Source organism: Myxine glutinosa, chromosome 9 (assembly GCF_964187855.1).
Source record: "Myxine glutinosa chromosome 9, kmMyxGlut1.1, whole genome shotgun sequence".
Taxonomy (NCBI): Eukaryota; Metazoa; Chordata; class Myxini; order Myxiniformes; family Myxinidae; genus Myxine; species Myxine glutinosa.
The window spans coordinates 43,284,066-43,306,515 of NC_136269.1; the positions used below are offsets into that span (position 1 = coordinate 43,284,066).

General features: G+C 47.7%; 1 protein-coding gene across 1 annotated transcript in view; it reads left to right on the plus strand.

Annotated features, from left to right (window-relative positions):
* LOC137414836 (alanine aminotransferase 1-like) overlaps positions 1-22,450 on the plus strand; it is a 112,855-nt gene that overhangs the window by 52,768 nt on the left and 37,637 nt on the right. Inside the window, 1 exon segment of the mRNA XM_068100367.2 lies at positions 519-598. Coding sequence (XP_067956468.2) covers positions 519-598 — 80 coding nt within the window.

A 22,450-nucleotide genomic window follows, 5' to 3' on the forward strand; every position in this document is an offset into this window, starting at 1 on the left:
TCAAAAGTGGGGTTGTATGAAAAGTGGGGTTGTATGAAAAGTGGGGTTGTATCAAAAGTGGGGTTGTATCAAAAGTGGGGTTGTATCAAAAGTGGGTGCGAGTAAACCGGTCATCACTGCCAGCAGTTTTAAAGTGGCAGTTCTAGTTATTATTATTATTACAATGAAGGTATAATAATGGATGTAAAATCCCCTCCCACCCTTCCTCCTCACAACCCTGGCTCCCTCCTTTCTTTTCTTGATTCAGCATTCGTGACAGCCCTTGCAAATTGCAAACCTGCCACAGCAGATTACCTATCTTGCTTGACTTGTGCAAATTTTGGTGTGTGATATTGCCATTGGCTGCCTCTCTTTTGTTTAATTTGATGCAAAGATTGCCCTTCAGATTGCCATTATCTTTGGTCTATTCACGCTTAGAAACAGGCCTGCAGCTTTTCATTTTGGTGTTTTGCAATTTTGCTGTTGTCACTGCACGGCTATTTATTCGCCCCCTGCCCCCACCATATTTGATACTGCAGGCCAGGTTCAGAGCAGACAATGCATTGAGGACGTGATCAGATTTGCTGCAGAGGAAAACCTTTACTTGATGGCAGATGAGGTGTGTGTGTTATTGGTGGGAATTAATGTCTGTCTGTCTGTGATGTGATGATGTTCTAATCTTGAATCAATGGGGATGTCGTTTTATTCTATAAATATGCTCAATTTAAATTCCTTTAAGCCTTTCCACCACTTTGCTGCACGAGTTCTACCACCAAATAATGGATTTATCAAACTAAAAGTTGATAAGAGTATACTTACCATCATGGGAAATTCTGTGTCACTTTTCAGAGCAAAATGCCTTTTATTCTGATAAAGGCCTAACACTCAAGGCCTCATCCCACTGTGGTGAAAATACTTTGACTTTTAGTTGACAAGTTGATTGTATATCTTGTTCACCAACGCAAGCTGGCAGCATTCACAGGTAACCAGTATTCTATTGCCAGACTAAATCCTTGTCTTCAGACAGCGGACGTAGAACAGGAAGATAGCGGACGTAAAATATTCTATTGTCACAGGAAGTAGAACAATGAAAAGCGGACATCACTAATGTCATCGCAGGTGCAGGTTTGCTTTCATAATGAAAAGGGCATCAATTCGGAAGTGTATAACGACGCTGAGATTGAAATTTATTATGACTTCCAACACCGCCTTGCACCAGGTAGCACCATTGCATATGATGCACATTTACAAGAAGAGAATTGGCATTCTCCCCACACCCTGAACCCCTCGGACGATCATTCTTTTCTTTTTTAACACCTAATAGCAACATCCTGAGTACAACAGCAGTTTTCAACTCAATCTGTCCAGTGGTTCTGGAGTACACAGAAGTAAAACAAACACACAAACAGTATGATATTATAGAATGATAATTCCCCCACTTCCCTGATGTCTTTGGCTTTTCAGGCAGAGAAATGGGGTGTATAATTAACCCATCCCCTGCACAGCAGGAGACGGGGTTTTGCAATAACTTCTGTGTGTCTGTCTGTATGCGTGTCTGTCCGGGCCGTAACTTTTTTACCATTTGAGTTTTGTCCTCCAATTTTTACGAAGGCTTTATTATGATAATATGGAAAAGGCAAATTAATAATTTTGCTAAAAGGTCAAAGGTCAGTGTTACATAAAATCACCAATTTTCATCCAATTGATCTGAAATTTCAATTTGCCATTTGAGTTTTGTCATCAAATTTTCAAGATATATTTATTATGATAATATGGAGAAGACAAAATAATAATTTTGTCAAAAGGTGAAAGGGTTAACCCTTTAAGTACGAGATTTTTTTTGATAAAAATACCCCCGGGAATGCAACCACGTACTGACGATCTATTTATAGGTGTAGTTGATGACGTGTAGTAACCTCATCCGTACACAAAACTTTTTTGCGGGTTGCGGCACTGGACGTCATCCGTACTCAAAGGGTTAAAGGTCAGACTCACATAAAATCATCCATTTTCATCTGATTTACCTGAAATTTTAAGAATTTACATATTGGATCACTGAATTGGTTCATCAATCAAAAGATTAGAAGCTGATTTTTAGATCAAAAGGTGTGTGTACCCCGGTTTAGAATAGGTACACCGTATCCCTGCGTGTCGTAAGAGGCGACTAAAAGGGTTGGCGTCAGGAAGGGCATCCGGCCATAAAAACATTGCCTCAAAAAGAGAACCATGACAATTACGACGACATATGGGCAGGGTACAGCCCGAAATACCCCGACGGGGACCCCACTCCCTCTCGTCAAAACTCAAGGTGGGGAACCCGATCGAAGCAAGGGTGGAAATCATTCCATTGATGACGACGAAACGTCTGATGCCCGACGTGGAGATCGGTTTCTGATATTTGGGACATGGAATGTAGGGACAATGACAGGGAGATCAGGAGAAGTGGTGGGTGTATTGGTCAGAAGAAGAGTGGACATATGTTGTGTGTAGGAGACGGGATGGAAGGGAAGTGGTGTGAGAATGGTGAAGGGTAGGCAGGGACAGAAATACAAGTTTGTGTGGCAAGGGTGCCCGGAGGGCGTGAATGGTGTTGGTGTCCTGTTTTCTGAGGAGTTTGTAGACAGTGTGGTGAGTGTGACTAGAGTGAGTGATAGGTTGATGATGGTGAAAATGATGATTGGAAAGCTCTTGGTGAACATCATCTCGGGATATGCTCCGCAGGTTTGTCGGAGCGATGAAGAGAAGGACAAGTTCTGGTGTGCTATAGAGAAGCTGATGGAAAACGTGAAAGATGAAGTTGTTGTGGTCGGAGGAGACCTAAATGGACATGTGGGAAGGAGTATGGACGGTTTTGAGGGAGTTCATGGGGGTTACGGATATGGTGTGAGAAATGGAGAAGGTGAAAGGATTTTGGAGTTTGCTGATGGAGCTGATTTGTTGATTTGTACAACTCAGTTCCAGAAAGAGGATAATAAGCTTGTTACATACACGTCAGGTGGGTCGACGACAACTGTTGACTACCTGCTGGTGCATAGGCGAGATAGGGGGCACCTCCGGGACACAAAGGTGATCCCGGGGGAGGAGGCTGTTTCACAGCACCACTTGGTTGTCTGCGACGTAAGGGTGAAAGGTGCGAGGAGAGCTCGGTGGGTGAAGAACCAACCGACAATGAAGGTGTGGAGGTTGAAAGAGGTGACAGTGAGGGAGGCATTAAAAGAGAGGCTGAGTATGGTGGAGGATGATGTGGTTGAGCTTGAAAGTGGTTGGATGTCAATGAAAGATAGTCTGTTGGGAGCCATTGGTGAGGATGTGGATGGACAAAAGGACCACCGAGGCACTCGGAAACATGGTGGTGGGATGATGAAATTGGAAAGACGATTGACGGGAAGAGGAAGAAGTTCAAGGAGTGGCAGAAGGCGAAGGGTATGGGGGCAGAAAAGGCAGAGCATGAAAGTTATAAGGCAGCCAAGAAGGCTGCAAAGAAAGAGGTAGCAAAAGCACAGGAGGCATGTAGGAAAATGTTCGGAGAATGCTTGGATTCGGAAGAGGGTCAGAGAGCGGTATTCAGGATTGCAAAGCAGATAGCGAAAGAGAGGTGTGATGTGATGGGGGTGAGTTGCTTGAAGGATGAAGTGGGACAAATCGTTGTGGACCCAGATGGAATTAAAGCAAGATGGAAGAGATATATGGAAATACTGTTGAATGCAGAGAATGAATGGGATGGCAACATAGAGAGTAACCCAGTTTTAGGACCGGCAGAGAAGATAACCGAGAAGGAAGTTGAGGAAGCGATAAAAGCAATGAAGAGTAGAAAAGCGGGAGGGCCGATGGGAGTTGTGGGAGATATGTTGAAGGCAGCGGGAAATTGTGAAGAGAATGACAGAGATCTGCAATCTGGTGGTGAAAGAAGGCCGCATTCCAGTGGTTTGGGAACTGAGTACCCTCGTCACTCTATACAAGGGGAAAGGTGACCCTCTGGACTGTGGCTCGTATCGAGCAATAAAGTTATTGGAGCATGGAATGAAGGTATTGGAAAGGGTGTTGGAGAGGAGGATGAGGAAGAAAGTGAAGATTGATGAAATGCAGTTTGGATTTATGCCAGGAAGAGGAATGACAGACGCGCTTTTTATTGTGAGGCAGTTGCAGGAGAAGTATTTGGAGAAGAGGAAGAAGTTGTTTCTTGGGTTTGTTGATCTGGAGAAAGCATTCAATAGGGTTCCACGTGAAGTAGTGACATCGGCATTGAGGAAGTTAGGAGTGGAGGAATGGTTGAATGTGTGGAGACAAAAGGTCTGAAGGTGAATATCGGAAAAACGAAGGTGATGGCAAGTGGTAAAGCATGTGGTGATGTGGAAAGAACTGGGAAGTGTCCGTGTGCTGTGTGCAGGAAGGGTGTCGGAGTGAATTCCATTCAATGTACAATGTGCGCTGAGTGGGTTCATCAAAAATGTAGTGGTTTGAGAGGGTCATTAACCAGTGTGGCAGCTACATTCAAGTGTACGGTGTGCACAGAGGGAGCTGCAGATGGAGGAAATGTTGAGTTGGATCTTGGAGATGGCGTGAAGCTGGAAGGTGTGAAAACATTTTGTTACCTTGGAGACATGCTGAATGGAGAAGGTGGATCAGACTCGGCAACGGTTGCTCGAGTGAGATGTGCATGGAAGAAGTTTCGGGAACTGAGTGGCGTGCTGACGAGGAGGGGAGTGTCGTTGAAGCTGAAGGGAAAGGTGTGTGCTGCATGTGTGAGAAGTGTTATGATTTATGGGAGTGAGACATGGGTAATGAACGTAGAGCAGCAACGAAGGCTGGAAAGGGTGAAAATGCGAATGGTTCGGTGGATGTGTGGAGTATCGTTGAGAGAGAGGAAGACAAATGATGAATTGTGAAAGATGATGGGAATAGAGCCTGTGATGGATGTTGTGAAGAGAAACAGGTTGAGATGGTTTGGTCATGGGTTGAGGAAGGATGAAAGTGACTGGTTGAAAAGAGTGATGGGAATGAATGTAGAAGGAAGTAGAGGACGGGGAAGACCGAGAAAGACTTAGCTAAAGATGGTCGAAGAGGAAATGCGGGCAAGGGGGTTAACAAGGGGAGATGCAGAAAATAGGGCAAAATGGAGAATATTGTCGTGGAGACCGCAAGGCTAACCCCCGCTCTTGCAGGGAAAATGGCCTTAAAAATGCCTGTTGTTGTTGTTGTTTTTAGATCAAACGGTCAAGGTTGCTTAAAATAATAAATTTCCATCCTATTGACCTGAAATTTAAAGAATTTGCATGTTGAGTCACTGAATTGGTTCACCAATCAAAAGCTACAAGTGGTTTGTTTTTATGCCACCGCCAACGATTTTGCCGGAGGCATTATGTTTTCAGGTTGTATGTCCATCCATCCGTGATAGGTTTACATTACCGCGATAACCTCCGGTTCCGGTTCTGCGGGTGAGGTAGTGTTCTTCCAAGCTCTCCACATCATCTAAGTAAAGTATTTTCCCGTTTTTGTTTTTTGTCAAAACTGTACTGTGTATGTGTCTACTGTGTGTTTCAAGTAAGATATCAGTTGTAAATCGTGCATACCTGTGTGTAATCGTCGTTTTGTTTGTGCCACGTTTCCAGGTCTGGTCCCTTGAGGCTTCCCTGTCTCATTTGTTGTCTATTTACTTTTGTGCTCTCATTGTATTGCTTTTTTCTTTGTCTTGCTTTTCACCCCATACTGCCCACGAACATCTTACCCTTTGTTTAAAGTCTTAATTTAAAAAAATAAAAAATAAAAACTCAAAAAAAATCTTAATAATTCCTTCTCTCATGGCTTCCCCTCCCCCGATTGCAACCACGCGTTTCACTCCACCCGTTTTTCTCTCCCTCCTTCATATGTCGATCCTGTCCAGCCGATACCTTTCCAATTCTAGTTTTCACCATACTCCTTCAACCTTTCACCTTCTTCTCAGATCCACTTTCACCTAACCTTCAATATATATATATATATATATATATATATATACATATATATATATATATATATATATATATATATATATATATATATATATATATTGTTATAGATCGCGGCTAGATGTTATAGACCGAGCGGTTGGTGACCGCGACCTAACAAACTTACCCGATTCCACCCGAACGTTGACTAATCGCGCTACGCTAAATCAATGAAGGAAAAGGACACAACGGCTGGGATTAAAATGACACGACACCAAGGGTTCAGTTCTCAAGACCTCCGGAGGAGGTTATATTAGGGTGGAAGGTCAGATTACAACTACAAGAGGGACAGCATAGAAAGATAGGCACTTAGACACACTTATCTTATTCCCGACAGACCACAGATAAACAGGACAAAAACTGACTCACACGGGGATTGATGGCAAGGAAAGCGGGTATTCGATGGCCAGCACAAGGTGCACCTTGTGCTCAGGGACAGGATAGCGCGGCCCAGTCCAGAGATGCGGGAGGTCTCACAGCGCTCGAGGTGGTGACTTGTCTTCTCAAGCTGGGGGCGCATCTGACGTCACGTCCGGTAAGTCGCTGCGTATATCCGGCGGGGAGTGACACGCCCTCGGCTCGTTAGCTCCGCCCCAGATGGAATTGGTCCGCCCTTCTTATTGGGTGCGGGGGGGTTACCAGGCTCCGCCCTTGACGAGGAGCTGACAGCCAGCCCCTTCGTGGTAACCCCATCGGCGCACATGGGTAATGGCGGCTAACCGAGCCTTGCTAGCATCTGGTCAAATCGCTCCATATCGCTCCATAGACACATACACAGTAAAATATGACGGAATACATAACTTGAGGGGAAAGTGTAAACATTGAAGGTTAATGAGTGAAAACTATCTGGGGAAATGGGGGAGAAACACGTGGTCGAAGAACGAACGAACGAATAAGAATGAATAAACGAATGAGAACAGAGAAAGAAATGTTTTTGTTTTTTTTTTTTTTTTTTTTTTTTGAGTTGAGATTTACACAAGGAAGTAGGCTATGGGTGAAAAGACTGGGAATACAGAGAACGAAAGTTATTGGATCACAAACGACGGACCACTGAGAGAAAAACAAAGCCTCAAGGTTGTACAGTGCACACTGTACAAGGCCTTGCTCGCGACACGGCAAACAGACGATCAATTTATGAAAGATAAACACCGAGAAACAACCAAAGTTGCACACAATAACTTCACACACCGAAAGATAAATACAGTTTCGACAAAATACAATTGTGAACAGACTTAACTTCGAAAAACGTGGAGACCGTGTGGAGCTTCGAAAATCCCTGCCGTCGTCTCCAAGATCTCGCGAGATCTCGCGAGATAACTAGCAAGAGCCGGAGTGAGGACGCACACTCCCCGCGCGCGCCGTTGTTGTAGTTGTTGTAGTTGTTGTTGTAGTTGTTGTTTGGGGAAGAAGATGGGAGGAGGTTTGGGAAGGTCCTAAACTCACTACTGGTGCCATATAATCACATTCTGGTGCAACGAAGAGTCAGAATTAATGGAAACGAGTCCTTAACTGACATAGACTAAGAATAACTAGCAAGATGTCCGAAAGTTGTCTACGTGAGATGCGGTGGACCTGGGCACGACATTTAATGGGGGAAAAAGGGGAAGGTCGGTTCTACAGAGTGTTATTTACAGGCAATGGGACTAGGGAATGGGGGATTGGGGATAGTTGGGGAGTATTGGGGAAATAGGGGAGTATTTACAAGCGGATATTGAGGCCAAGTCCCATATCCGCAACATTGCACCCTTCTCTACCCTCGGGGCGTCCCGACCCGATAAATTTTTACCTATTTTAGTGTGGCACTCAGATGTAGTTCCCTCTACTATTAACTCTACCCTGAGTGCGACAGTTTTACAGATATTCACAAATGAGTAAATATGTCCCCCTGCGACGTTGCACCCTTCTCCTCACAGAAACACGCCCACAGGATAACCGAATTGCGGAAAGAATTTGCAAACTAAGCATACAGCCGGTAGGGAGCATTATTTACAAGACTACGCTGCTATTTACACTACGATCCAGGACCTGTTTTTGGAGGAACACATGCAGATGTTATGCATAGAGAGAGCACGCATGCCAGCATCGATACACCAACCCACGAGTGCTCTGTGGCCTTACGGCCTTTAATAATGTGCAGAGCACCCCATCCAAGCACCAAAAGCACCACCCCATCACACAGTCAGCACCATCCGGTGCACCAATAAAATGTTTAATGATCATGGTGTGGTGTCGCAGCCTGCCGATGTTCTGCCGCTGGTCTTGCCTTCGTGTGGTGCACTTGGCCTTCGTACTTCTTTCAAAATAAAGAAAGGCGCCAACCGCGTCCATTTCTTTATTGTGGCCGTCAGGGGGCCAACTATTAGTGGTTCACCTGTCTGGCATAGGTGCCACGTTGACCCGTAGGTCCATCCACGGGTGGTGCTTGGCCGCAAAAGAACTGCGGTCCATTGTGGGTGGCCACCAAAATTGCGGTCCATATGGTGTATCGATCCAAGCAGCAAGCAGCGAAAGTGCAGGCCCACAACTGCGAAGCCAGCACCTCTCTCTCCTCTCTCTCTCTGCCCCAAAGCCAGATCCTCGGAGGTGGGAGACAAAAGAAGCAGACAAGTGAGTAAGGTGGTAAGGGCGCAAAAGTGCACGCAATGCAAGGTGATGCACACTGGGGGCACATGGGAACCAGGTGAGACAGGTACGTTCCTACCGTACGCCCCGCCCCCCCCCCCCACCAGGTAACCTACATGGCCCCTCCCTTACCCCTTACTGCATCCACAAAACACAACACTACCCATAAACATCTACTTTACAAATCAACAAACGTCCCTACTGTCTTCCCCGTTCCTCCCATAAACCAAATTCGTCTTCTCTCCCTCCTAACCAATCAAATCTGCCATTTCCAACTCTCATCACAATTTGCCATCTCCAACTCAACATCATAATTTGCTATCACCAATTCATCATCAGTCCCTCCTAGGGAGGGAGAGATGGAATCACCCCAATGTCTCATCCACGTCGTGATGCGTCTCACAAATCCTCACAGCAATTCTCATTTCCTGCACCAAAACAAAGAAAACACAGGTGTGGAGTCATCATCATCACCACAGGTAAGTGGCTGCGTATGGTGCGACAGGTTCATCAATCCTAACTATTTCCTAAATGACTTTAACAACTTTACACTACCCGGGGTCTTTCTCCGGCCAAACCATTGGCCCTCTTACACTATGGGTTCTAAAAACCAATTCCCATTGGCCAACTGTGGTGCTTTTCAATTTGGGGTCTCACTCCCCCGATTCATCTCTCGGTGCCCTCGCACAATTTCCGGGCTGTGGCGTGTACCTCTCCCAGCGGGTCTACCCACCTGCACACCTCCACCACTGCAGTTGCCTCCGAGCTTACCTGCTCCTTACCCTAACCTAACTACCTGGGGAAGGCCCTCTGGCGCTCTCCCCACTCGGTGCCCTCTCTGGCACTGGGCTGCCCGATCCACACCCGGGATCCTCAGGCACCCACTCACAACTACCGGCTCCCAGAGCCCACCTGCGGCCTCACCTGGCCGACATCCTCACAGTGGTGGAGTGCCCAACCAACTACACACACTAACAGGCTACACGCCCAGCCATTTCCACAACACTAATGCACCCGTCCACAATACCATTCTGCAACCGCACCACAAATGCCAATTTCCAACCACAATTTACCTATACCCTCTACCTAACACTTACACTACCCGCCCCGGGTACTCGTGAAAGGGGTCCACTCTTCCCCCATCCACACCTTCGCACCATGCACACCACTCCGTACCACTTACTCCAACTCTCTCCACACACCTGTACTTGCACACCTGTGCTCTCATTCTTGGTGCCACCTGCACCCTTCTCTCCCCAAGCGCATTCACGCTGATCCACAACACTCACTACTCATACACTGCTCCACACACCTGTCCAGTTGCACACCTGTGCAATCACACCTGTTCAAATCTCACACACATCATCTCATCTAACTACTCCCCTCTGAAACTTGCGCTTCCCAGTCGTCCCTTTAAACTATTGCGCTCCCACGTCATTATCATCCATACTAATCTACCTGCGTCCCCACTACAGGTATCAGTCACTAACTAACCTTAACGTTACCTAATGTCATCTTCGCTAGATCCCTATCAATATAACCTAACCCACCCGGGCTAGTTTTCACTGCCATACACCCCATAAGCTATAGCGCATTTGCCCCCACCATGGGAAGGGTGGCAGGGATGCCACTCTTACCCACCGGGCACATCGCTCACTACCAATTTTGCACATCAAATTTCAACAAATCAAAAATTTGCCAATCACTGCCCATCATCTGCCAATCACTACTGCCAATCCTTTGCCAATCATCAAATTTTGTTTTTCTCTAATTTTGGGGCCAAAACACTAACCTCATCACCCAGTCTACTCACTAATGCCTCTCGGTGCGCCAATTCCTGTCCAAAGCCCGGCTTCGTACAACCAAGCCATGAATGCGGGTTGTTTGGTGCCAGCGGCTGGATGCGTCCGGCACTCGGTGCAGGGACGGGGGCTTACCCGGGCCGAGATCCCACGCACCATCTCGGCGTGGAGCCATCCAATGTCCCGATCTCGACCTGCCGGACTGCCTCAACAAAAAGTGGTCGCCATGACGACCCTTTCTATCGGGCTGCCCGCTCCGCCTAGTGGAGCCCGGACGCGGCCGTTCCAAGCGAGGCCCGGCACGCACCGAGGGCCCGATTCGGCTATAAGTCGTTCTAAACTCTACCCCGTCTAACGTCGATGCTTCACCTGGACGCTTACACCCCGCAGCCCGTTCCTTGCTCACACATCCAGCCGTCTCCATTCTCCTCGTACCTTTCCTTACACACCTCGGTACACTCATTTCACTCACAGCCTTGGTCATACACCTGACCACCGAACACTTTGGCACACATTCGTTGGTCGCACACCTCACCAACACACCTCTTCGCGCCCCCTCCTCTGTCACCTCCTCTGTGACAATCACAGGTGTGCTCTCATTCGCACACCCAACCACGTGCCTCACCACCAACTCCAGCGTGCATTCCCACTCACGCTCTACCATTCCAGGTGTGCTTCCTTTCTCACCTGTCACCACCAACTCACGCTCCGTGTCACTCTCACTACTCTCACCTCCATTCTTGACAGCGCACTCACCCTTACTCTTGACAGCGCACTCTTTCCTCATGCACCTGTCCGTCACACACCTTTCTCGCGCACACTCTCCCGTTACACCCTCTGTAACACTCACCACAGGTGTGCATTCTTCCTTGCCTTTGACAGCACACTCTTTCCCCATGCACCTGTCCGTCACACACCTTTCTCGCGCACACTCTTGCGCACACTCTTTCGTTACACCCTCTGTAACACTCACCACACCGCGCTTCCATGTGCTCCCTCGCACACGCGCTACGACCGACTCACTCTCGCCAGCACCCTCACTCCGTGGCACGCACTTTTTCCTCACACACCCCAGAGTCGGACTTTCTCGCACACCTCCTTTTTCGCACACCAGACCTGTCGCACACTTCGCCAACGGCCTCTCACGAACACCCGGGTCCATCTCGACCCCCAAGCTTCTTAAATCCCCTGGCGCATCATACGCACGACCATATTGGTCACCACTTACACCGGGTCCTCTTCCTCTTCGCTTCTCCTCCATCACCTGCGAATCCCTCATCCGGTTAATGAGCACATCATCACGATCCAAACACAGACTTTGGACCAATTCTTTTATCTCCTCTTTTATCTCTTTCTTATCCCCTCTCCGTCGCTTCTTAATTTCGCTCATCCCTTCTTCCACTTCTTCTAATTTCTGCTTCACCTCCTTTATTCCCCGGTACGTCTCCTCAAGCTCGTCCTCCAAGGCTACCTTGACCGTTTCCATGTGCGTCCTCACCTGCCGGTCCTTCGTCTCCATTACCTCTATCACCTCGTCCAACCTCGTTGTCAGTCCCTCACGTACCATCTGACATTCCCTCTTCGTCGCTACCAAGTCATTTTTTAGGTCATTTTGTGTCGCTTTTAACCCTCCTATCACCACTGTGTTCTTCTTTACCTGGTCCGTTAGTTCTTTTTGTCCCTCCGTCAGCTGTTCCACCTCCTGCGTCAGGTCCTCTATGCCCCCTTGTAACTTTACAGTCCCCTTTCTCACCTCCTTCTCCATGTGCTCCTTACAGTGCCTCACCTCCTCGCGCACTCCTCCGACCTCCTCACTCACTCCTCTTCTGATCTCTTCTCCCATCACTTGCATCTCCTGCCCAGATGCCACCCTCATCTGCTCCATTTCCTCCCTGTGAGCATCCAGTTTGGTTTCTACCCCCATTCTGACCCCCTCTATCTGCTGCCCCATTTGGTTAACTTCCCTTTCCGCTTGGTCCCTCATGTCCCTCAATTTGCCTTCCATCCTGTTTTCTAACCCCTCTAACCCATTTTTCACTCCCTCTATCTGATTCTCCTGGGCAGCCATTCTATTTTCTACCCCCTCTAACCGCTTTTGCATCCCTTCCATTTGATTCTCTTGAGCGGCCATTCTGTTTTCTACCCCCATTAACCCATTTCTCACCTCTTTTATCCCGTTGTCTAACCCCTCAAAATTATTGTCTAACTTCTCACCGGTACCCCTCGCTTCGTCCCTCATTACCCCCATTTGGCTTTTCAAACCTCTAATTTGGTCTCCCAATTGCTCACCCATTTGTTCCATAAGGGCCCTCATTTGCAACATGAAAAGGTTCGGATCCACCAGGGGCGCTGCCACGGTCGCGGGCGCGGTGACCAGCGAGGCGCCATTTTGCGCACCCGCAATGTCGGGCGCAACGACGCTAATTTGTGCGTCTGCTACCCTCGCTGCTTCGCTCTCCTCGCGTCCCTCAATTTGGTCCTGGACCGACCCTGCCTCACTCTCCTCTACCGGACCCCAGCTGTCTTGATCCGCCATAGCGCGACTTTCAAAATTCGGGTTTTTATTTTCGTAAAACAAATTCAAATTTCGCTGTTATAATTTCGAGCGCGTAAACGCGCTCCGGGTCCAATCTCACTCCTCGACACCAATTGTTATCGATCGCGGCTAGATGTTATAGACCGAGCGGTTGGTGACCGCGACCTAACAAACTTACCCGATTCCACCCGAACGTTGACTAATCGCGCTACGCTAAATCAATGAAGGAAAAGGACACAACGGCTGGGATTAAAATGACACGACACCAAGGGTTCAGTTCTCAAGACCTCCGGAGGAGGTTATATTAGGGTGGAAGGTCAGATTACAACTACAAGAGGGACAGCATAGAAAGATAGGCACTTAGACACACTTATCTTATTCCCGACAGACCACAGATAAACAGGACAAAAACTGACTCACACGGGGATTGATGGCAAGGAAAGCGGGTATTCGATGGCCAGCACAAGGTGCACCTTGTGCTCAGGGACAGGATAGCGCGGCCCAGTCCAGAGATGCGGGAGGTCTCACAGCGCTCGAGGTGGTGACTTGTCTTCTCAAGCTGGGGGCGCATCTGACGTCACGTCCGGTAAGTCGCTGCGTATATCCGGCGGGGAGTGACACGCCCTCGGCTCGTTAGCTCCGCCCCAGATGGAATCGGTCCGCCCTTCTTATTGGGTGCGGGGGGGTTACCAGGCTCCGCCCTTGACGAGGAGCTGACAGCCAGCCCCTTCGTGGTAACCCCGTCGGCGCACATGGGTAATGGCGGCTAACCGAGCCGGAGTGAGGACGCACACTCCCCGCGCGCGCCGTTGTTGTAGTTGTTGTTGTAGTTGTTGTTGTAGTTGTTGTTTGGGGAAGAAGATGGGAGGAGGTTTGGGAAGGTCCTAAACTCACTACTGGTGCCATATAATCACATTCTGGTGCAACGAAGAGTCAGAATTAATGGAAACGAGTCCTTAACTGACATAGACTAAGAATAACTAGCAAGATGTCCGAAAGTTGTCTACGTGAGATGCGGTGGACCTGGGCACGACATTTAATGGGGGAAAAAGGGGAAGGTCGGTTCTACAGAGTGTTATTTACAGGCAATCGGACTAGGGAATGGGGGATTGGGGATAGTTGGGGAGTATTGGGGAAATAGGGGAGTATTTACAAGCGGATATTGAGGCCAAGTCCCATATCCGCAACAATATATATATGTATATATATATATATATATATATATATATATATATATCTAAACGAATAATTTAAAAAGAAGGCCCCTCCTCCCGTACTAACACAATAGCTTATACACCTCCCTGTTCCTTTGTTCTCTGCTCACCTGGCTGTCAATCCCCTACTCTTCTGTTCTTACTTCTGAACCTGTCCTGGTATCCTTCATGCCCGGGAATTTCCCCAGGTAGTTTTCACGGTTTCGTTTAAAAATGTTTAAACTTTCCACTGCTGTGTTGTATTCTGTTGCATATTATAACACGCTTTTCTTCTTCTTTAAAAGGTGGTCTTCCATTTGCTCATCAAATCTCTCAATTTCAAATAAAAATTAAATTTCTTAGTTCTTCCTTTCTACATTCCCTAAACTCACCTGCATTCCACCCCTCCTCCAACGTTTTCAAACGGATCTCTGACTTGAAAATCACAAGAAACTCATTTTGCAATAAATGTTTGTTTTCCATTAATTGTCCAACACTTTCTAAAATCCCAACTCAACCCTCCCTTCCAAAACTCCCCCCTCACCCCTCCCATTCAAATCTCCCCTCCAAAACTCCCTTCTCACTCCTCCCCTCCTAAACTCTTCTCTTGCCCTCCCCTCCTGAACTCCCCCCTAACCCCTCCACTTCAAATGTCCCCCTCAACCCTCCCGTCCCAAACTCCCCCCTCTCTCCTCCTAAATGCCCCTCTCGCCCCTCCCCTTCAAAACTCCCTTCTCCCCTTCAAATGTCCCCACCCTCCATTTTTCTCCAATTTTCCCCTCTCACCCCTGCTCCTCTCAGCAGCCTCCTACCCGCTTCCTCTCCCATTCCAACTCATACCTCCGTCTCCTCCAATCTTCTTCCTCGCTCTGCCCCCCGCAAACAACACCTCACTGTGCCTCATCCAATCACCATCAAACCTTTTGTCCTCCTCATCCTTCCCTTTCTCCTAGCTCTTCTGAAATCTTCGATACATGATCAACAGCTCTCCCTACCTCCTCCTACTCTTCCTCATCTTACCCTACCCCTCACATGTCCTTTATCCGATGCTCCCCCTTCCTCTTCCTTAACGGTATGGACCAGAAACATCCGGGGCCTTCACTCAAACCTGACTGATCTCTCCATACACGTTGTATCTGACAACCCAGACTTGATCTGCTTAACAGAATCTTTCCTCCTTCAAGATGTGTCTGTCCGGGCTTGATGATTCCTTAATATCTCTCCCTGGTTACCCCTCCACCGGAATGATAGACCTGAGCCTCGTCCTGATGGTGGGGTTGCTATCTTTATCAAAAACTCTCTTCCTCACTCTCCATGCACTGCCCTCTCTCCACCACACCCCCAGGAGTACCTCTGGCTACGGCCTCCCCTCTGCTCCCACCTTTTGTTCATATGTATGTTGTACTGTCCACCAAACAGTGATGACTCCATCTGCATTTCTCTGTCTGACAACATGGACCAACCTCTATCCACTCATCCCATCTCTCTCTTCCTCATATGTGGCGACTTCAACTGTCATCATGCCAGCTGGCTGGGTGTGGGTACCTCTCACACCAGCCATGGCACCTTACCATAGGACTTCTGCGACCAACTGGGACTGACACAATCTGTCAATTTCCCGACCCGGATCTCAGTCAACGAAGCATCTTCTCTTCTAGACTTGGTTATGACGAACTTCCCTAAAAATGTCTGCTGCTCTTCTTCTGCCCCAATCGGTTCATCTGATAATTTGCTTGTTGAAGTGGACATCTCTCTGGCCATTCGCAGAGAGCCTCCTCAGCATTGATGAGTCTGGCATTTCACGCAGGCCAACTGGCACGGTCTTCAAGCAGCCATCAATCATGTGGACTGGTCTCCCATCTCTACTGTCTCTGACATCAACTCACCGAGGAATTCTTCCAAAGTAAACTGCTCTCTCTCATGCACAGATTTATCCCATCTCGTCTTCAGTTGTCATACCCTTCCTCCCGTCCATGGTACACTGAATCTTGTGGTGAGGCAGTTGCCCTGAAATAACTTGCCTTCGCCTCCTGGAAGGCAAATCCAATGGAAGGCAATGTCCGTTCCTTTCACAAAGCTCGGAACCAGTATGTGTCGACACTCAGGAGAGCAAGGAAACACCATCTCTCAACTCTCAAGACTGGACTCTCAAACCGGTCTCCCTCCTCCAAATCCTGGTCGTGTCTGGTCAAATCTGTTTCTGGTGATTGCTCCCCTTTCATCCCCTCCCTTACCTCAAATGGCTGCACAGCTGACTCCGCACATGAAGAAGCTGAATGCCTCAACTCTGTGTTTGTATCCCAAATCCGTCTCTCTCTGTACCCACCTTACCTAGTCGTACCCAGCTGCTCCTGGACTCTGTGTCTTTCTCTCCTGACAAGGTGATGTTTCTGTCAAACCTCGACTCTGATTCTGCAACTGGACCAGACGGCATCAGCCCACGGGTCCTAAAATCCTGCTCTGCCGTTCTTTCACACCCTCTCTCTGTTCTGTTCACCCTCTCTTTTGCTCAATGTCATCTGCCATCAGCTTAAAAATCACCCAACATTACTGCTTTACAAAAGAAAGGTGCAAAAACAGATGCTTGCAACTACAGTCCAATCAGCCTGCTCCCAATTATCAGCAAAGTCATGGAATCTATCATTGCTTCGGATATCAAATCCTTCCTCTTCTCCAATGGCTTGATCTCTGATAATCAATTTGGATTCATACCAAGTCATTCTACTCTCGACATTTTGCTTCTGCTGTGTCAACAATGGATGGAGGTCCTCAATGCCAAACAGGAAATCAGAGCTGTCTCCCGTGACATATCAAGTGCCTTCGAGATGGTCTGGCACACCGCTCTGCTCACCGAACTCTCCTCCTATGGTATCCATGGAAATCTCCTCGCATGCCTTGCGGACTTCCTCTCTGGTTGTAGTCAACGTGTGGCCCTGAATGGATTTGTCTCATCTTCCCTTCCTGTTCTGGCTGGAGTTCCTCAAGGCAGTGTTCTGGACCCTGTGTTTTTTCTGGTCTTCATCAATGGTCTTTCTGACTCTGTGGAAGATCCTCTCTATCTCTTTGCTGATGACTCCACTCTCTGCCACTCCATGCCTCATCCCTCAGATCGGCAGGCAGCAGCCTCCTCACTCTCTGCAGACCTGCACAAAATCACAGACTGGTCAAACAAGTGGACCATGTCTTCCAATCCTGACAAATCTCACACTCTCCCTATATCTCTCCGAAAAGACCGTCTGGACAACCCTCCCATCTACTCTCTCAACATTCCTCTCCAAGAAGTTCTGTCACTCAAGCTTTTGGGTCTTACTGTCTTCCATGATCTTTCCTGGGAAAATCACATTTCCAGGCTGGCCTCTAAAGCCAATTGCCGACTGGGCATCCTCCATCATGCGTGAGCCCTTCATTGGCACACCTGAGATCCTCACCACATACAAGGCTTTCATCCACATCTCAATGGAATACTGCTCTCCCCTCTGGGCTGGTGCTCCTGCCTCACACCTAGCTCGGCTTCACGCTGTTGAAATCAAAGCTTTCAGAATCATTGGAATCTCCTGCGATGAAGCTAACTCTGAGGGCCTCTCACTTGCTCACTGCAGGCAGATTGGTGGTCTTTCTGCCTTCTGCCGACTCCTCTCCTTCTAGCTCCCCCAGCTCTGTCCCCAAAATATTCCTACAGGTCGCACAAGATCTACCAGCAACCCTCTTTTGGTGAAATTGCCAAATTCAAGACTCTGCTCACCTTCACTCTTTTTTTCCGCTTTTCTCCTGCCTCTGGAACAAACTCCCTCACTCTCTTCAATCCCACTCCTCCCTCCAGGTCTTTAAAACAGCTGTTCACCACCTTATCTTCCCCCATCCAAAACCTTGATCTTTCTTCCCCCGTTAATTCACCCCAGATCCACTTTTCTGAAATACCAACTTCCTTCCTGGAAGTCCTAGGAGTGACCATGTGTATTATAACACTCCCACTCCCCCCCCCCCCCTCCACCCCACGCCCTTCCCATGCCTCCTCCCCCCAAGCCCTCTCCCTCCCACAGATCTCCCGATGTCCCTGTTCTCTGCTGTTGTACTTGTGTGCCTCCCTCTCTCTCCCCCCATCTTGTCTCCCGCTCCCTTTATTATATGTTTTGTGTGTCCGTTTTGTTTTTTTGTGATTAATGTTAGCTCTTGCATGAGCTTCGATCTTGTATACAAAAAAACTTGTGATAAAAGCCAGTATGCCACAATATATTTGAGCTCACTAGCCTGCTCAAAGGATGGTGACACCTCTGGCCCAATTTAATTGCTGTATCATTACCACAGCTGTATAATTACGCAAGTCTGCTTTTCATGTCAACCATTTTTCACTTGTACAGTTAAATGAATTGAAACTCAACATTTGATCGAACCGTGTATTCAGTGTTAGAAGAATTGAGAAGCAATATAAAATCGAGATGAAATGGAAATGCTGGACACACCTGATGCCATCCGTGTGATAACATCCAAATGCCTGTCTTAGCTCTAAGTCTACTTATCCCTAATTCCTCGCCAAGCCATTGCAGGCAAGCTCAAATGGCAAGCTCCATTCTGGAAAATTGCACTCGGTAATTGAAGATTGCTTTGAAATTGCATCTCTTTGACATCATTTAGTATTTGTGAACAACATGTTGGTGTGCTCCTCAGTCCCATGTAAAGTCCATCAATGATCCAATCCAAACTGTTTTGTGTGTTGTTTATTTAATTTTTTTACTTTTACATTGATCGGAGGTTCATCGTACAACTTGTGCAGGACACAGACACATTGGGAGACATGGCTTTGCTAGTGCCCGATAGGATACATTGATCTCCTGATGTACTTTTTCTCTGTCACTTTTTCACCAACTGTTTGAATAGAAGATTTGATGGAAAGCACACTATTGGACTGCTACTTTATCCAATCGGTCTTATCAAGATGCGCCATGGTCGTCATGCATGCCTCATTGATTGCATAGACGTGTTGATTACTTGGTACAAAGAGCTCAAGAGACTTCAGGTGAAAGGGAGAGGTGACTTTCATCAGCCAGGTGATCTATATTCAGATCAAAAGTATCCACGACCAAAGAGAAAAACAGATGACACGAACCAAGGATAGAAAGTTAAAATCACAATCCAGAGTAAAAGAGACTGTTGAGCAAAAAGTGATAGTTTAAATAATATAAAAAGGTAGCCACAAAGGCACACAAATATTAATATACACCCTATAACTTTGGTGTCATCTCTCCATCCTCAGGGGAGGGGAGGAGGGTTGCTGCCAAATATATTTTGTGCTCATGACTTAACCATGAGTACCACGAGCATGTATGCAAAATTTGAGGAAAATTGACCAAGCCGTTTTCGATCTTAAAGTCAGAGGCCATTCTGCGTGAAATCAAACGTTGATACCCAAAACTTTATAGCACTGCATTAGAAACTGGAACCGCCTTTCGAGGCCATTTTTCCCCACTCCACGGGGGTTGGCCTTTTTTGGGCACCGTGGTCCCCTTTTTGAAGCAATGTTTTATGGCCGGATGCCCTTCCTGTCGCCAACCATGTTGGTCTCCTCTTGCGACACACAGGGAATTACCAGTGAGCTGGTACTCAATTTGCCGACCTCGGAGGGATGACAGGCTGAGTCAACCCCCCTGGCGTTAATTCAGCGATCGACCTGGATTCAAAAAAAGCTTCATAGCAACAGAACCTGATAGTGATAGTTGTTGTCTTGCTGTTTACCTTCGTTTAATTTTGATCGTCAATAACAACAACAAAATCACTAAACTCATCACTCATCAAACTCTTTAATGAGGTGTCATGCAGCATCGTATGTGCTGTGATTACGACGTTTACCCTGATCAGACGTTGGGGGACAGAGGTTTTGTTGGGGGACAGACACGAGGTTTTGGACAACTGCTGGGCTCTTGGAAGCTGAAGGCCGCATTTGGACTTGACGGTAGAGAATCGAAAGGAGGCCGTCTAATCTGCTCGCCTCACGCTTGTTGTGTCTTCGACGCGCGGTGACGGAGGATTCCCAGTCCATTTTGGACCACTTCCCGCATGAGTGGCTACCCCAGTTTCAACAGCCGCCAAGCTCCTGAAAGTACTCTTTGGGACGCCAAGCTAAGTGCCGGCTGAAGGGGTTTATTTTCATTTTATCTTTCCCTTGACACCACCCCCCCCCCCCCCCCCCCCCCCAGAATTTCCATGTTTTAAACGTTTCCCGGTGTGTACCCTAGATAAGAATAGGTACACCGTATCCCTGCGTGTCGTAAAAGACGACTAAGAGGGTTGGCGTCAGGAAGGGCATCCGGCCATAAAAACATTGCCTCAAGAAGGGAACCATGACAATTACAACTACATATGGGCAGGGTACAGCCTGAAGTGGAGATCGGTTTCTGAGGTTTGGGACATGGAATGTAGGGACAATGACAGGGAGATCAGGAGAAGTGGTGGAAGTATTGGTCAGAAGAAGAGTAGACATATGTTGTGTGCAAGAGACGAGATGGAAGGGAAGTGGTGTGAGAATGGTGAAGGGTAGGCAGGGACAGAAATACAAGTTTGTGTGGCAAGGGTGCCCGGAGGGCGTGAATGGTGTTGGTGTCCTGTTTTCTGAGGAGTTTGTAGACTGTGGTGAGTGTGACTAGAGTGAGTGATAGGTTGATGATGGTGAAAATGATGATTGGAAAGCTCTTGGTGAACGTCATCTCGGGATATGCTCCGCAGGTTGGTCGAAGCGATGAGGAAAAGGACAAGTTCTGGTGTGCGTTAGAGAAGCTGATGGAAAACGTGAAAGATGAGGAAGTTGTTGTGGTAGGAGGAGACCTAAATGGACATGTGGGAAGGAGTATTGATTGTTTTGAGGGAGTTCATGGGGGTTACGGATATGGTGTGAGAAATGGAGAAGGTGAAAGGATTTTGGAGTTTGCTGATGGAGCTGATTTGTTGATTTGTAATACTCAGTTCCAGAAAGAGGATAATAAGCTTGTTACATACACGTCAGGTGGGTCGACGACAACCGTTGACTACCTGCTGGTGTGTGGGCGAGATAGGGGGCACCTCCGGGACACAAATGTGATCCCGGGGGAGGAGGCTGTTTCACAGCACCACTTGGTTGTCTGCGACGAAAGGGTGAAAGGTGCGAGGAGAGCTCGGTGGGTGAAGTACCAACCGAGAATGAAGGTGTGGAGGTTGAAAGAGGTGACAGTAAGGGAGTCATTAAAAGAGAGGCTGAGTAGGGTCGAGGATGATGTGGTTGAGCTTGAAAGTGGTTGGATGTCAATGAAAGCTAGTCTGTTGGGAGCCGTTGGTGAGGTATGTGGATGGACAAAAGGACCACCGAGGCACTCGGAAACATGGTGGTGGGATGATGAAGTTGGAAAGAGGATTGACGAGAAGAGGAAGAAGTTCAAGGAGTGGCAGAAGGCGAAGGGTACGGGAGCAGAAACAGCAGAGCATGAAAGTTATAAGGCAGCCAGGAAGGCTGCAAAGAAGGAGGTAGCAAAGGCGCAGGAGGCATGTAGGAAAATGTTCGGAGAACGCTTGGATTCGGAAGAGGGTCAGAGAGCGGTATTCAGGATTGCAAAGCAGATAGCGAAAGAGAGGTGTGATGTGATGGGGGTGAGTTGCTTGAAGGATGAAGTGGGACAAATCGTTGTCGACCCAGATGGAATTAAAGGAAGATGGAAAAGATATATGGAAATGCTGTTGAATACAGAGAATGAATGGGATGGCAACATAGAGAGTAACCCAGTTTTAGGACCGGCAGAGAAGATAACTGAGAAGGAAGTTGAGGAAGCAATAAAAGCAATGAAGGGTAGAAAAGCGGGAGGGCCGACGGAAGTTGTGGGAGATATGTTGAAGGCAGCAGGAAGTTGGGGTGTGAAGAGAATGACAGAGATCTGCAATCTGGTGGTGAAAGAAGGCCGCATTCCAGTGGATTGGGAACTGAGTACCCTCGTCCCTCTATACAAGGGGAAAGGTGACCCTCTGGAGTGTGGCTCGTACCGAGCGATAAAGTTATTGGAGCATGGAATGAAGGTATTGGAAAGGGTGTTGGAGAGGAGGATAAGGAAGAAAGTGAAGATCGACGAAATGCAGCTGGATTCATGCCAGGAAGACGAACGACAGACGCGCTTTTCATTGTGAGGCAGTTGCAGGAGAAGTACATGGAGAAGAGGAAGAAGTTGTTTCTTGGGTTTGTTGATCTGGAGAAAGCATTCGATAGGGTACCATGCAAAGTATTGACATGGGCATTGAGGAAGTTAGGAGTGGAGGAATGGTTGATCAGAGTAGTGATGGCAATGTACAAAAGAGCGCGCACAGCTGTAAGGACGAAGGACG